Raw genomic sequence first — 15,844 nt, forward strand, 5'->3', positions numbered from 1 at the left:
GCAATAAATCCACAGGTAGTCAAAGAAATATGCAAGCATCCTTAGTTAGTGTAGATTCAAGTTTGTTCAAATCATACCCTCTCCGTTTTAAGGATTGGTTGGGACCACTATTGGGTTTAAACTTTTCAATAATAAACTGATTTCTGCTTATTTCCTAGCCACATTGCTCAGGTGAGCGATGTGGCCCATGGGCCTCTTGTTTCAACTTCTTTTTACAGATTGTTACGATTACTTTCTCAAAGGAAACATGAGAAATGGTGTCTACAAGGTCCTACCTGATGGTACCAACAGACTAATTCAAGTGTATTGCGACATGAAGAAGGGTGGATGGACGTTGATTCAGAAGCGACAGGACGGCACAACCAATTTCTATAGGGACTGGGAGGATTACAGAGAGGGATTCGGAGGTACATCTTACATCCATTGTCATTATAAAAATCTCATTACAAAGTAAACAGATGTCTTAGGGATGAGAAAGTAGATATCAACCATTTGAATAGTCGACAAGGGGAGAAAGGGGGGGGGGGGCTTACTCTTAGGCACCTGATACCACCTCTGGTTTTCCATGTCTTTGCCTGTTCACCGTTGGTTTTATCCATGATTTTGCCTGTTCACGATTGGTTTTATCCATGTCTTTGCCTGTTCACGATTGGATTTGCCCATGTCTTTGCCTGTTCACTATTTGATATGTCCATGTCTTTGCCTGTTCACGATTGGTTTTGTCCATGTGTGTTCACGATTGGTTTTATCCATGTCTTTGCCTGTTCACTATTTTATGAGATTGAACATTGTTTGTTATCATCACCTTTTACATACTAGTACTTGTAAGCCAAAGGAAAATTGGGTGTATATAAAAGTATCAATGATGTCTGTCAATTCCATGCTTTATTATTATTTTTTTTACATTATATTATGAAGATATTTTCAAATTGCGAAGTAATATTACTCTAACATAGCAATTTGTATTTCGCATTTCAAACTATTCAGACCATAGAGATAATTAAAGTAGTTAATTTGTTTAACTTTTCGTATATTATTTTGTAGGAGTATATGGAGAACATTGGCTCGGAAACAACGTGATACACCGACTGACAAATCAGGATCACTACACACTTAGAATTGAGATGACGGATTGGGATAAAAACCATAAATACGCGGAATATAGCACGTTTGTAGTTGATGATGAAGACGAAGGGTACAAATTGCATATCGGATGTTATGTGGGGGACGCCGGTGATGGAATGATTAAACATAACAATAAAAAATTCTCCACACGAGATGTTGACAATGATCAAGTTGTGAAGGAATTTGGTGGAAGTTGCGCAAAGAGATTCCACGCAGCATGGTGGTTTTATAAGTGCTATCAGAGCAATTTAAATGGAAAATATTATAGAAATGGGAAAATTGACGATAAAAAATATGATGGTGTAACATGGAAACCCTGGACTGGCACTAACTATTCACTTAAACACGTGGAGATGAAAATAAAGCCGAATTTAGAGCGCAAAGTGACATAAATATCAGAAAGTATTAGCGCATTAAATGAAAGAACTAACCACAATGCATAACACATTTAACAGCTCTTTAATTATATATCAAAGTTTTATGGAGTGTTCAAGTTATTAACCGAACAAAAATTTCTGAAGGATGATAAGCTATCAAAAATGAAGCATTCTTGCAAATTCTACGAAATATTATTAGGTATTAACAAATTACTGGTCGAAAAAAGAACACGATATTCTCATGCACATTTATAAAGGACTGACGTTTATCCTGGATCTGCGCATGTGCGCGGGAAAAGCATCGCGAGAATCATCAGGTCGAGGAAAATATTTTTTGTGACGTCTGTTCAGTGAGGAACCAATATAACTGACAAATCGACCAATCAGCTCAATGAGTTGCATTTAATGCATTTATGGGTTACTACTTAAAATACTACATGTTTTTTTTTGTCCCCCGCTTGAAAAGTGGGGAATATTAATTTGGGTCTGTCCGTCCGTCCGTCCGTCCGTCCGTCTTTCTGTCTGTCTGTAACGCTTTCGTTTCCACACGATATCTCAAGAACCCTTTGAGCTTTTGCAATGAAATTTAGCATAGCAACTCCCTGTGGCCCAAGGAAGACCCCTATTGATTTTGAGGTCAAAAGGTCAAAGGTCAAGGTCATAAATAAGCAAATTCTATCTGTTATAACACTTTCGTTTCCACACGATATCTCCAGAACCATTTGAGCTATTGATATGACATTTAATATAACAACTCCCTGTGGCCTAGGGAAGACCCCTATTGATTTTGAGGTCAAAAGGTCAAAGTTCAAGGTCGTAAATTTAAACATTCTGTCTGTGTTTAACACTATCATTTCCGGGTGATATTTCAAGAAGATGTTGAGCTTATGTAATGTAATTTTATACAAAACTCCCTAGGACCTCTCTCACCCCTCTCAAAGTGCCCCGCCCCGTTTGTTTTACTAGTATTTATCGTATTACCTGTCGCTATTTTTAGCACAGGGGCATGCGGAGAGTTATTGCGTATAAAACAGGTTTTCGGCGGACTTTATGTTCTTATTACATCTATTAGAACTGTTTAATAAAGGCTAAATAAATCAAACTCCATGAATTGTGTTAAATTTTGATAATACCGAACATGAATGTACATGTATGTGACTTCACTTCTGCATATACTTCATTACATTAACAGCGATTCCGTGGTCCAGTGGTATGTCTCCCGCTTCATATGTGTGAGGCCCCGGGATCGAATCTCTGATGGACCTTTTTTTTTTTACCTTTTTTTTTAATGATAGTATTCAGCATGTGAAAAGAATAATTTATGAGGTTACAAAATCATCATTACAGTGTGATAAATATTCAATATAAAAAGAATCTTCTATGTCTACACATAATAAAGAATAAACAATCGAATCTTTATACGCATATTGACATACATGTATTTTATTTGCTTCAGTATACATGTATACATTTAATAATTCTACAAATTCAGTCAGGGGGATCCGACTTTTTCCCTAAGCGGGGGACACGAATTCTCTGAATTAGCTTGTTTTTTTTCGAAAAGGCTAGTTTTTTAAATCGCTCTCGGAAAGACTTGGTGCATTTTCCCAAGCATTTACATGCTTAATGCATTATGTAAATTATTATCTACTAACCCCATGCTCATATTTGCATACAGATGATTAACAATGATAAAAAATAAAGTTTTCCCTGCTCCATTGTACAGGTCCGTTTGTTTAGGGTTTCCCCGAGCTGTACTGCTAGTGAAAAGACAATTGCACGTGATTATTTCTCGGTACAGAAAGCAACCAATTCTGAGGTGTGCTCACGTATTGACAATCCCTAACTCACGTGTTTGTAGTAAAAACGTTGTAGACCATCATGCTTTTAGGTTCATTCACGAGATTGGACCATCGTTTGTTGTGAGCACGCGAGACCACGTGATTATGAATATTTCAATAAGAGCCGTTTATTATCCGACTCGGAGAGAAAATAATTTTTACCAAAAAATTGTAACAGGGTGAATAAATTAATATTATAATAAATACTTTATAATTTATTCATTAATAATTTGTGACCTAATATACTAATCATTTCATTACCATCATCATCATTTTCATCTATTATACAGCATAGTGAATTACAGTACTCTGGAATTTACTATGTGTTCAGTCATTCATAAAGTCGTTCATTGATATTCATGGGGTTGAATGCTCATTGGTTAGTTTGAGAGTGTGAAAGGTCAAAGGTGTCTGTGTCAGAATGGGTGAGGTTTGAAGGTGTATGATTGGTTGATATTTCAGTGTGAGAAGTGTGTGAGTGGTTTTACTAGTTCGGTACCCAATACGCATGCTTGGCGCCAAACACCCTTAATAACTCACTCCACCCTATGACAGTCAGGAGAAAGGAAGAGTATATCTCCTCTCCAGATATATAGTCTTTCATTTTATAATGAAGACAAATTAAACCTGTCTATTCGGTAAGAATTAATTTACCACCGTTGCTCTGATTATATTAAATACCCTATCTATTAATTATCTAATTAAAGAGAACAGTTTAAATAATCTAAAAGAATTAAATGTGTGAGTGTTAGCTAGTGTATGAGTGTATTCATTTATTTTACAGGTCACCTTCTATTACTTGTTATTCTTCTTATAATATTCATCAAAGTAACTGAAATACAGATATACAAATGAACCCACAGCAGCTGTTCTGTTATTTATATGAAGTAACAACTATAGTGCAGCTGTGACATAATATTTCATAACTTTTAAAAGTGATGGAGTGGAATTGTCTTATTTGCAGAAAGTATTTTACTTATATAGCTTGATGATATAAGACATATATTTATTTCTTTTACTTTAAGATTTGACGCGACCATAGGAACAATATGAGTTTACTTGGTGGAGCTCATACAGAGAACGATAATTCATGACACGAGTTAAAATATCCTAATACATGAATATTTATGCCTCATAAAGGAAAATTTAGATTGAGTAAGTAAAGATTTTTTTTTGTAAAAACAATCTAGCTTGCTGTGCATACAAATACTCTGAAGTTGTAAAAAGATGCTTGGGTTTCTCTTTGCCAATATCAGTGTAGTCTTTGGAGACCAGGTTTCCAACAATCTGGAATTTCCACGGGTGCCACTTGCAACCCGTAATTAGCAGACATACATTTGTATTAACATGAAGTAAGAATTGTTATTTCCAACACTGAATTAATTATTGAATTGATAATAGTTATTTCCATTCATAAGTTGACATGATATATCACAGCGAGCTTCAAATTAAAGGTTTCACAGAGTCTTATACATCTATTTCGCATTTAGATATTTTTAACTTTTCAATCGTTAAGCCTACCTTAATTATATATGTAAATGCAGCAATATACCCTTTCCACTTGTGTACAGACTTCATATCTCTCAATTGATCAGATACTTAAAAGCACGCTCCAGATACGTATATACAATTTCTAAAACAAGACAAGTTATTGACAAACAAGTTGACGAAACAAGACTACTAGTCTCGTTTAAAGTCAATTTGTAAGTTTTCAGGGTCGATACAAAGACTTAATCAGCAAATACAATCATCTTTAGGTCAAATGCTGAATGACGTTTTTCATACTTAGTGTTAGGTCATTATTTACCTACTAAAATTTTGTCGACAGATTTTCCCGTTATTTCCCGATCATGAAAAGGAACAGATGATGGGTGTGACCGGTCGGTAGGGTATGCTCACTCCTCCATAGCACCTGATCCCACCTTTGCTGATTTAGCAGTCCATGTTTGCTCAGCCTCTATTTGTATTGTTTGAATTGACTTTTGAGCGTGAAAACTGTTTGTAAACTCCATATACATGTATTTCATTCGCAGAATTTTTGAAGGACGTTTTACAGTAATCTGCAGCTCTTATGAAGGTAGTCTCTCTCTGATACATTTAATGATTTTAAGGATAGGGCATTCCTCTCCTAGAGATCCACTGATTATCATCCTATAGGTGATTTAAGAGTTTTACTGGATGAAATCTGCCAATTTCTGTAGTATCCTTGAAGATGTTGAAAATGACGAATGAAGAAGATATTGGGGAGACACACTCTGATCTTTACTACGTGAGATGGAATATGTGAATTGAAGACAGATCCAAGGCAATGTTTGCGACCTCTTGAAATTAAAAACGAGAAGCTCAACGATTTAAGTTAAGTTTTCAAGGAGTTTGTTTCAATATTTGTTTTGTTTCTTTACAATTTTTACATAGAGAGACAATTGCCCACCAATCGCCTTACAAAACTAAAAAATATAGGTGTACAAAAGACCAAATGTTTGCAATATTGAGCATTGATACTGTATATTTGTATATAATCTCTGATTGAAATGTATATAAAATTGCCTTTTAGAAAGCAAGTATAAAAATACTAGTACTCATTTTCAAGGATAAAATTTTCTTAGTATTTTTGTAGTGCTCACTAGTAATACCACTATAAACTGAATGGTCAGTTAGAAAGTCACGTCGGTGCCTACAATTGCGTATGAATTTAGTACGTATTCCATTAGGGTACACATATCAAGGATTAAAGTAAAATTGAGATGTTTAACTTTTTGTCAGTTGACTGGGGACCGTATGACATACCATCCTTTTGGCCTTTACTTGGCACTCAGGTTCATTGAGCAGTGAGAAATCTTTATCGTGCCAACGCCTGCCGTGACTCGTCTCTTTTTAAAGTCTTATCCAAATAATTCCTCGATCTATGTTATTTAAAAATGATGTAAATGAGATATGGATACTCTAAAAAAACAACAACAAGGAAATCTTTGCAAAACTTTGCCAAAACAATGTCATCAAAATATTTGACATAATTTTCAACACTTTCTACAACAATTTTTAAAAGTACAGACTTTTGACATCATAGACAGATACTTTATTGTATATCATGTTTTTCAAAGTTGCTAGAATTTCCAAACAACAATATCTTTGTAGCTTTTGAAAATAAAGTCTTCGAACAATCTGTCAACCAATCTGTTGGAATTCCCATGGGAATTTTGCCATGTTATTAGCAGACAAATTTTTTGCATGATTTCATATAGTACACAATTATTTCACAAACCTCTACAAAAAAGAAGTATCTTGTTGTGAACTCATATACTGACGCTATTTCAGTTTTTAATATTTATTTTCAATCCTCCATTGATTTGATATATCTATATGAATTCGAAATTAAAAATATCATAGAGTTTGACATATTGATAACATATGTTTGGATACTTTTTACTAGGAAAAAAGTCATAAACTCTAAACAACAGATATGGGTTTTATGATGTTAAAAATCATGTTTCCTTGTTAAAGATGAACGTTTGAAATAGAAAGTTAAGTATTGTCGAGCGTTTCCAAAAAAAAATATTAAAGCATTGTTTACAGGAAATATTTTCTCGATAAAACAGAAGAGCAGGTCAATCTGGTGTGCCACATGCAAACTGAAGTCAGAGATATTGGTAAAAATTTTTTCTATTTGGTTATCTGTAGTGTTGCACATGTTTAAGGATACGTTTTTAATATTACATATTCTTTAACTCGTTTTTCAATACTTTTTAAAAGGGTTAAAAATATCAATTAATTTTAAGGCAAATATTCTTTTCAGTTTTAGAAGTTTGAACTCAATCACATTGTATATTTTTTATTTACTAAATAAACATTGAACTCATATATGAAAAAGGATCGATAATTTCCACGCGTTAGATTTAGGAAGCCATCATGTATAATATTTGTTAGTAGAATGCTGCAGAATTTATTTTTAAAAATGTAAGAAGATTGAGAAATTTCGTTATGCAATTGAGATACTATACTCTCTAATCTCAACTTCTTGATTGAAGTTGATATGTTTTGATTTATGTTAAATATGTTAAATTCAACTAGAAATGTACCGGTACACGATCTTCAAATTAACCATGTAAGTATTTTTTTTTCTATAAAATTAGAAAAATTAGAAAAAAAATCTTCACACGACATAAATTCAATTAAATTTCCTCTGTTCTCTCCAATCCGGTAAGATATATTAACCGTTTACATGAGTCTTTTTCTCATGGTAAACACATTTTACAATATGATTCAGTATTATTTAGGGCAGGTTGGGTGAGGATGGTAGTAAGTAACATTTGTAAGTAAGCAATTCTTCCTGCTTGTGCAAAATTTATGTCTTATAGAACTAGATGAAAAATAAATTTCAGTAAATTTACATGATCTATATTTCAACCATGTGAACGTTTGGCCTATTTCCAATCGTTCTGAAATTTTGAAATAGTTGATAAATATAGCATTGTCGATTTCATTGAAATATGCTCTTTTAATATTTGAAAGAACTATGGCAATCCATTGTTTATTACGTCAAATTAATTTGTCATTTAACAAGAAACAGTATTTTTTCCCATGCGCATCGATGTCATTGAAGGAACACTGAGATGAAGAACAACTAGAAAGCCCAAAAAGTATTTAAAATACTTAAACAGTTCAAACATCATACTGATATACATTCAGACAGTGAGTGCATTTGAATACATTGCAAAAATTAAAATTTACACACCAACAGTAAAAATTTGCATACATGGAAATCTTACACCTGTAGGTAAATAAATGCATGTGAAGAGGGCTTCTAGTGTAACAGTTTGCCATATATCGGTGATACTCACCGACGAAGGTTAGTGGATTCATAGCATATGTATAATTTATAATTTACCTAAGGGTCCTAAAGTAAACAGGTAAAGGAGGCGTGCTTAACAAAGTATACAGAAATGTACAGGAATGCTGTCCCCCTACCCCATACCAGGAAACAACCTGCATCTTATTAAGATTTAGACACTGTTCTGTAGCCAGGCCCTAATGGATGATCACATCGTACAAAATACTGTGGCCCTTATACGGAAACACTCGTTCATTGTGACAATGACTAATCATATACATAGAAGTTGACAGCGACAACTTATTTGAGATACGATGGTGAATATCTCATTATATTAACTTTACTTTCAGATTTTATAATGGATTTATCAATCCTGGTTATTGTTCTGTTTTCTGTCTTGGATACTACAATAGGTAAATATAAACTGTGCCTCAGACTAATTTTCTATAAGTGGTTTGACATACAAAAATATAGACGACAAAACAGTCTCTGTAAATAATCTATGGTTAAGAAATTCTAGAAGGAAGCGAGGTAATATCTTTTTTGCGACTAAATCCGGCAATTAATGTGTCACTAATAGTAGAGAGACTGATTATTAACTCGTTTTGGCTTATTCATCAATAATACACATACACTTAAACACTTTTATTATATGATTGAATAATTTTCATCTATCTGATTGGCTGAGATCCAACTATGTTAGAAAAATATTACGTTGTATTGACCTGCACGTGACGTTCCAGGTCAATACAAGGATTTATTTCCTCTACATTGATCTAAAAATAGATTGGGAAATTCCAAATTGATACAAATTGTTTTAGAAAGCTACTTAAACGACTATGATTTTTATTTTCATGTGAACAAAACATAAGAGAATATATATTTTAGGTGAGGGTGGTAAGAGGGGATGCAGGGACCCCCCTCCAACACTTTTACTGAAAAACAACTTTTACATTTGGCAGTCAGTTTTCCCTGATAATACTCTTTCCTTTCAAAATCTATCCTATAAAAAAGACTGACATGATATATTTTTTTCATGTCAACCTTGTAAACCTTAGTAGTTGCATAAAACAAGAATCCTCATGCAGCTGAAATTGTTGTATAAAATGTAAGGTTTGTTCTCCACTCTGCTTAAAGTGCGAAAGAGTGCATTTGATGTGAGTTGCGGGGCATCTATAATGCCCGTTTTGCTTATGTAAACTTTTTTTAAGGTATCAATTAAAGGCGTACGTTTCCTTGTGAATGAAGAGAATGGAAAATAATGTAGAAAATGTGTGTATTGTTTAGTCTAAAACTGAAGTGTAGATTCAATCAAAAATTTCATCTAGTAGACCGAGAGCTAGAAATACCTGGCTATACCCTTAATTCAGTTTCCTTGTTCCTGAAATCCATAATAGCGGTACATAAGGCTTTTTAAAAGTTAAGAATATACTAAGGAAACATTCCGTATAGATCAAATTATGAGCATTGATGTTTTCCTTAAATGAACTGCAAATACATGTACAGCGAGAGTAAAAGAGCGCTAGTCTTTAAAGACAGCCATATCAGGATTCTATGTAAATAGAGTTCATTTTTAATTTTTAAACCATCTTGATTTTTTAATTATATGTACATAAATACCACCTTGTCCTCTTTCTCTCAGAAAATCTGACCGCATCTATTGGTTATCAAAGAATTTGAGAATTAGCATCAGGGAACCATTATAAAAATCTTAAGCTACACCCAGAAACAAATATTACTAATGCCCGAGAGACTTTTAAGACTCTGACTTAATTATATTAAAAATGTCTTCAAACAGAGATTTAGAAACTAGTTTACAGACAAAAAAATTATCCCTAAACACACTCATTTGAGTCTATCACCCAAGGCGTTGAAGACTGAGAAACCTGCCCCTAAGGTACAATTATAACATCTCGGTATGTACAAATTTGCACTTATCTGGATTAAAATTGATCGTCATTATACTGTCTAATCACATATTTTTGTGGTGTCAAATTTTCATGGTGTGAGGAAAAAAAATTTTTGGTATGTGGGGATTTGATTTCGTGGATGGAAAAGGTTTAAATAGTAATGCATATGAAATTTTACATTTCGTGGCGATCATAAATTCGTGGTTTTCTCCATACGTCGAAAATAAAGAAAATTATACACCCCCAATGAAAATTATTGATTTCAAAAATTTCAATTGATTAAAATAACAAAAATGCGCTAGACTTGTGACGAAATAGATAGAGCAAAACTCATTATCCTCTCTTGTTTTACTTGAATTAATAGGTGTTTTTTCATCGCCATTGAATTCTATCCCTTGCTTTGCTCGGCACCAAAGCGCATGGTCTTCGAGGAAAGGATACCAATATATACTTAGTGACGTGTTAGTATACCCACTTATGTTTTCCTCTACGAAAATGTAATGCTACAGATTTTTCACTCAAAGGGATAAATAACGATATATGTAAGAAGAGTTCTTCCTCGAAGACCATGCGCTTTGGTGCCGAGCAAAGCAAGGGATAGAATAAAAAAATAATAATAAAAACCAGGTTTTTGCAGTGAGAAAACATTTAGGAAAACACGGTGAAAATAAAATTACGAAAACCTTATTGCACCGTAGAGGGCATCAACAGGACACTACCAGAAATTTTCCAAAATATTAATATGCTACATATGTACATAAAAATGTAAGATGGGCTTCAGAAGAAATAATCGCTCTGGATCCTTTATTTGATCCCAACGGTGAAGATAAAAATTTCAAAATCTTATTGCACACCTACAGGATGCCACCAATCATATACTTAAGAATACATTGGGGTGAAAAAAGGGTTGTAGAAAATTATTTGTCTCGACCATCAATTGCTCACAGTGACCAAATCGAAAAGAAAAATATGAGAGGAGTTTAGGAAACAAAGGTTTATAGAACAAAAAATCAAACTATTTTAATTCCTTTTTGCCCTCCATTGTAAATGAAATTTCTTTAACCCCTACAAAAGTTTACAGGGACACCATGAATCATTTTCAAAAAGATGATTTCTCTTAGCTTCTGCAAGAAAATGTAAGAGGAATTCAGGGAACCAGGGCTGGGGTTCATGAAACTTCTAATCATGTACTTAAGTTAAAAATAATTCTAGTTTTGTATTTTTTACTTAACTTTCCTAAGTACTACTGAAATTTTGGTATACATAAACATACTTTGTGCTTTTTTTTTTTAAAAGTATTGACTAAATATTCTTGTAATAATTTATAAATGTAATAATGTATTTCACGTTTTTAATTTGCAAAAGCCGTCTTTTTTGTTTTATTTAGGATTGGAATGCTCTAAATGTACTCACGTGGTTATCAAGGACGTCCCTTCATTTCTCCAAAGCATTGTATCACCCAAAAGTCCTCAATGTGCCAGCACCCCTCCAGGACAAAGGGCCAATGGCGTGAATTTGGTTAAGTGCCCTAGTAATCCGACGTCAGGACAAGTGTACAAGTGTGGGACATATACCGGCACCGTCACCATGCAAATTGACCTTACCATCCTCAACCGTAAGATTGTCTGGGTGATTTTTAGATAGGTGGTTGCAGATCTGATTTGCAAAATTTTGTAAGCTACATCGCAAATTCTCTACATTAATAATCATACTGAACACAAAGTAGGAAATTTTTTTTTTTATTTTTTTTTTTATTTTATACATTTATTTCCAATAACATACAACAAAGTAGGAAATGATTTATTAAAAAAATGAGTATTTTATTCGGTTGAATTAACCTAGTAATATGGGCAAGCTGTTTTATGAATTCATCAACTTTTTACTTGTCCCCTGCTTGAAAAGTGGGGAATATTAATTTGGGTCTGTCCGTCCGTCTGTCTTTCTGTCTGTCTGTAACGCTTTCGTTTCCACACGATATCTCGAGAATCCTTTGAGCTTTCGCAATGAAATTTTGCCTAGCAACTCCCTATGAAATAAAGAAGAACCCTATTGATTTTGAGGTCAAAAGGTCATAGTCATAAATTCGCAAATTCTGTCTGTTATAACACTTTCGTTTCCGCACGTTATCTCGAGAACCCTTTAAGCTTTTGCAATGAAATTTTACATAACAACTCCCTGTGGTCTAAGGAAGACCCTATTGATTTTGAGGTCAAAAGGTCAAAGTTCAAGGTTGTAAATTTATACATTCTCTCTGTATGAAACACTATCCTTTCCGGGCGATATATCAAGAAGATTTTGAGCTTTTGCAATATAATTTTATACCAAAACTCCCTAAGACCTTTCTCACCCCTCTCAAACTGCCCCCCTCCCCTGTTTGTTTTATTAGTATTTATTGTATTACATGTCGCTATGTTTAGCACAGGGGCATGAGGAGAGTTATTACTTATAAAACAGGTTCTCGGTGGACTTTATATTTTTATTACATCTTTTAGAAATGTTTAATAAAGGTTAAATTAGACACCATGCATTGTGTAAATTCTGACAATATCGAACGTGAATATGTACAAGTATGTGACTTCATCTTTGCATATAATTCTTGCCAATGCAAAGTAGCTCCGTGGTCTAGTGGTATGTCTCTCGCAGAATAAAAGAGAAAAAAAATGTCTCTTGCTGCACATGTGAGAGGTCTCGAGTTCAAATCCCGAACGATCCATATTCTTTTTTTACGAAATACTTTTTTTTACTAAATGATTGTATTCAGCATGTGAAATGAAAAAAAATATGAGGTGTGGCTTGTACAAATTCATAAAAACATCATTAGAGCGTGATAAATATTCCATATAAAAAGAATCTTCTATACAAATAATAATTTTAAAAGAATAAGCAATCATATCTTTATATCCATATTTGCATATTTTATTTGCTTCAGTATACATGTATACATTTCATGATTCTACAAATTTAATCAAGGGGATCCGACCCCAACCCCCGAAGTACGCATGGTTTACTTTTTCCCAAAGCGGGGACACAAATTCTCTGAATTACTCGAGTAGCTTGTTTTCAATAGATTCAAGTGTCGCTGAGTTGTTAAACTCGAGCTGGAAAATCGATGATCGGTTACTAGTACCAACGAACACACCTTATGAATCCTTTTCTCCTTTAACCCTACTAATTTTTTCGCAGTTTTCGTTTACATTTTTACTGCAAATCATGATCATTAATTTTGAGGAATAAAATTAAGAGCATTCTGTCTTTTGCCTCTAGGATCTACCCCTGATAAAGTAGTACTTTTCTCCCAGTATTACCAGTAAATGTGTAGTTTATGATGACAAGTACTTGTCTGTGTTTTGTTACAGCCAGTGTAAATGCTGACATAGTATACCGTGACTGTGTTCTGATGGACCCAGCAGTCCCTGCCTCATGCGCTCCACAGAGCAACATGCCTGCTGATAACGCAGTGTTGAAACCCGTGTTGTCCAGCCTAGCAGATATCAATGCTGTCACCTTTGTCGGTACCAGATGCGTAGCAGACGAGAGATCTTTAATAGCCTTAGGTCAACATCAACACATCTGAGTGAAACCAAAACTTTCTTTTGCATGTTCATGCTTGTAATCACTAAATATATTATACCTCATTATAATTCTACACAACGCGACATCTGATTGGTTCTAGATTATTTCGTGATCAGGCCATAAATCTCCACATTTCACGGTCATCGACATGATTTTCATCATATTCCAACTCGTTGGATACCCAGTGCATTTTCCCGCAATATAGTAATCGTTCGTTGAAAAAAAAAATCCCGAGACATCACAATATAGCCTAGACAAATCGCGAGAAAGATAATTTGCGAATGAACGGTTGGTAGAGAGAATTAACATAGATTTTAGCACCATCAAAATAAAAGCGAGTAATTTTATTTAGCGTGTGCTGCTTCTCGCGAAATTACGCGATAATTAAATTCCACGCGTATAATTAGGAATCTACAGTAATCAGATTTATCCTAAAAAGATAAACACAAGTATCTAGAATGACGCTTATTGCCTTCTATTTAAAAAATAAAAATAGCTTCCCAATGCAACCCGTTTTCCAGAATTGCGGTTCTATCATTACGATTCTATGTTTTATAAAATATGAGCATTGATGCGCTTGCGTTAGGTCTGTTCAACTTCCCTTCTTGTTCACAACAGACGAAACCATTGATGCCTGGAAAGAAAATCAAGTGTCATTGGCTAAGTATTGTATCAATTAGAGCAATTTAAGTATTCAAATACCGTAAAGCAAAAGGAATTTGTTTAAAATTTATATATTAATTTTTTCAGAAAATGGTAATGTAAAACAAGAGAGTTTTATTTTTCAATACTTCATTTAATGAATGCATGTTTAAATATCAATAATTACTAATAAGAAACTTTTTTTGGTTTTATTGATTATTTGCAGGAAAATTAGCATGGAATTGTTGAGAGTGGGTTCCTCACGGGGAACCAAGACGAAACCGCCTTAAGCCAGACCCCCTGCACGTGTAGCAGGTTCCTCGGCGCCCCGGGACAACTAATACAAGAGTCCGCACAAATTCAGCGTGCTGGAAGTGGAAGCCAAGCGTTATCTGCTTATTCCAGTGGCCTACATATCACACACAAGGACAAGTCCATGAATAAATAAATGCCTCAGCTGCAACAGTCCTCTACGACTCCACCAACAAAAATGTTGCTTATCAGCCGGGCATCCACTAGTTAGTATTATTATACCTCTACTGTAATTACTCTATATAAGATTAATACCATAAAACTGTCTATTTCCCCGAGAAGAGACTATTTCGCTCATCTGAAGACAACTCCCTGGAAAACCAGGCCCCGGGATTATGAAACACCTTAGTTTAAAGCTGACATGAACTCTTAAAAAGCCATCATTTTTCATCTTTGTACAACTTACTACATTCCTGTACGCCTTTGTCCGCGATATTTCTTCGTTTCCGCCATATTTAAAGCTGACATGAATTCTTAACAAGTTTGGCTTTCCAGAAAGCCTGAAATGTCATCTCTTTGGTATCAATAATGTCAAAGAAATAAAACAGAAAGGAAGATATTTTAATGCAATGTATATATGGATTATTACGCCTGAAGTTCCCAAATGACTTATTCAGCAAACTCCACAGTAAAGTACGCAGTTTCTTTTTGCCGCAGTATAATATGGGAAGCATGGACGTCTGCGAGAGCACCCAAGGCTATTTTTGGTGAAATTTTATTCTAGCGATCTTTGTGGTTCTGGGTGTTTACAATTTACTTTAATTCAAATACTTTCCTTGAACTGTATTTTCTTAACACAATACGGAATTATCAACAATAATTATAATTCATTTAAAAGCAGCTAATCATTAAAGTTTGACAGGAATTAATTTAATAAATCCAATTACAGACTAAAAAATTAACATAAAATTAGCGTTGACCACTCTTCATTCATTTTTTTTGCAGAATCTAATTGTGATTTTGTTCTTTTGTGCGAGAACCAGTTTTCCCTTCCTGTCAACAAATCTATATATAGAAATCACGTCATTGTCAATTCTCCTTGTGTGGCTTACCCATTTAATAAGGCATAGTATTGAGGATCAATATATATACGACACACCAAAACTTGAGATATTTATAAGCATCGTACTTCTTTTCTAAATTTTCCTTGGCTTTCAAATAGGCCTAAACCGAAAGTAGGTCACACACTCCTAAGCTAGTTCTTCTAAAAGAAAACCAGTTTGCAGGCTACTTGGA

The 15,844-nt window shown here is 34.1% G+C and overlaps 2 protein-coding genes across 2 annotated transcripts; both read left to right on the top strand.

The window, feature by feature from the left end:
* Window positions 1-247: 247 nt before the first annotated feature.
* LOC134232279 (angiopoietin-related protein 1-like) lies at window positions 248-1,571 on the top strand. Its single transcript, XM_062714236.1, has 2 exons — window positions 248-407; window positions 1,045-1,571. Exons 1-2 carry the CDS (start codon window positions 248-250, stop codon window positions 1,515-1,517), a joined length of 633 nt encoding a protein of 210 aa, XP_062570220.1. The 3' UTR covers window positions 1,518-1,571.
* Window positions 1,572-8,378: 6,807 nt separating this feature from the next.
* Window positions 8,379-15,173, top strand: LOC134232282 (uncharacterized). Its single transcript, XM_062714239.1, has 3 exons — window positions 8,379-8,584; window positions 11,469-11,696; window positions 13,438-15,173. The coding sequence occupies exons 1-3, from the start codon at window positions 8,530-8,532 to the stop codon at window positions 13,653-13,655; spliced, it is 501 nt and encodes a 166-aa protein (XP_062570223.1). The 5' UTR covers window positions 8,379-8,529; the 3' UTR covers window positions 13,656-15,173.
* The last annotated feature ends 671 nt before the right edge of the window (window positions 15,174-15,844 follow it).

The sequence above is a fragment of the Saccostrea cucullata genome, unplaced genomic scaffold, assembly GCF_032062105.1.
Source record: "Saccostrea cucullata isolate Sc308-1 unplaced genomic scaffold, CSIRO_AGI_Scuc_v1 ctg4089, whole genome shotgun sequence".
In the NCBI taxonomy this organism is placed as follows: Eukaryota; Metazoa; Mollusca; class Bivalvia; order Ostreida; family Ostreidae; genus Saccostrea; species Saccostrea cuccullata.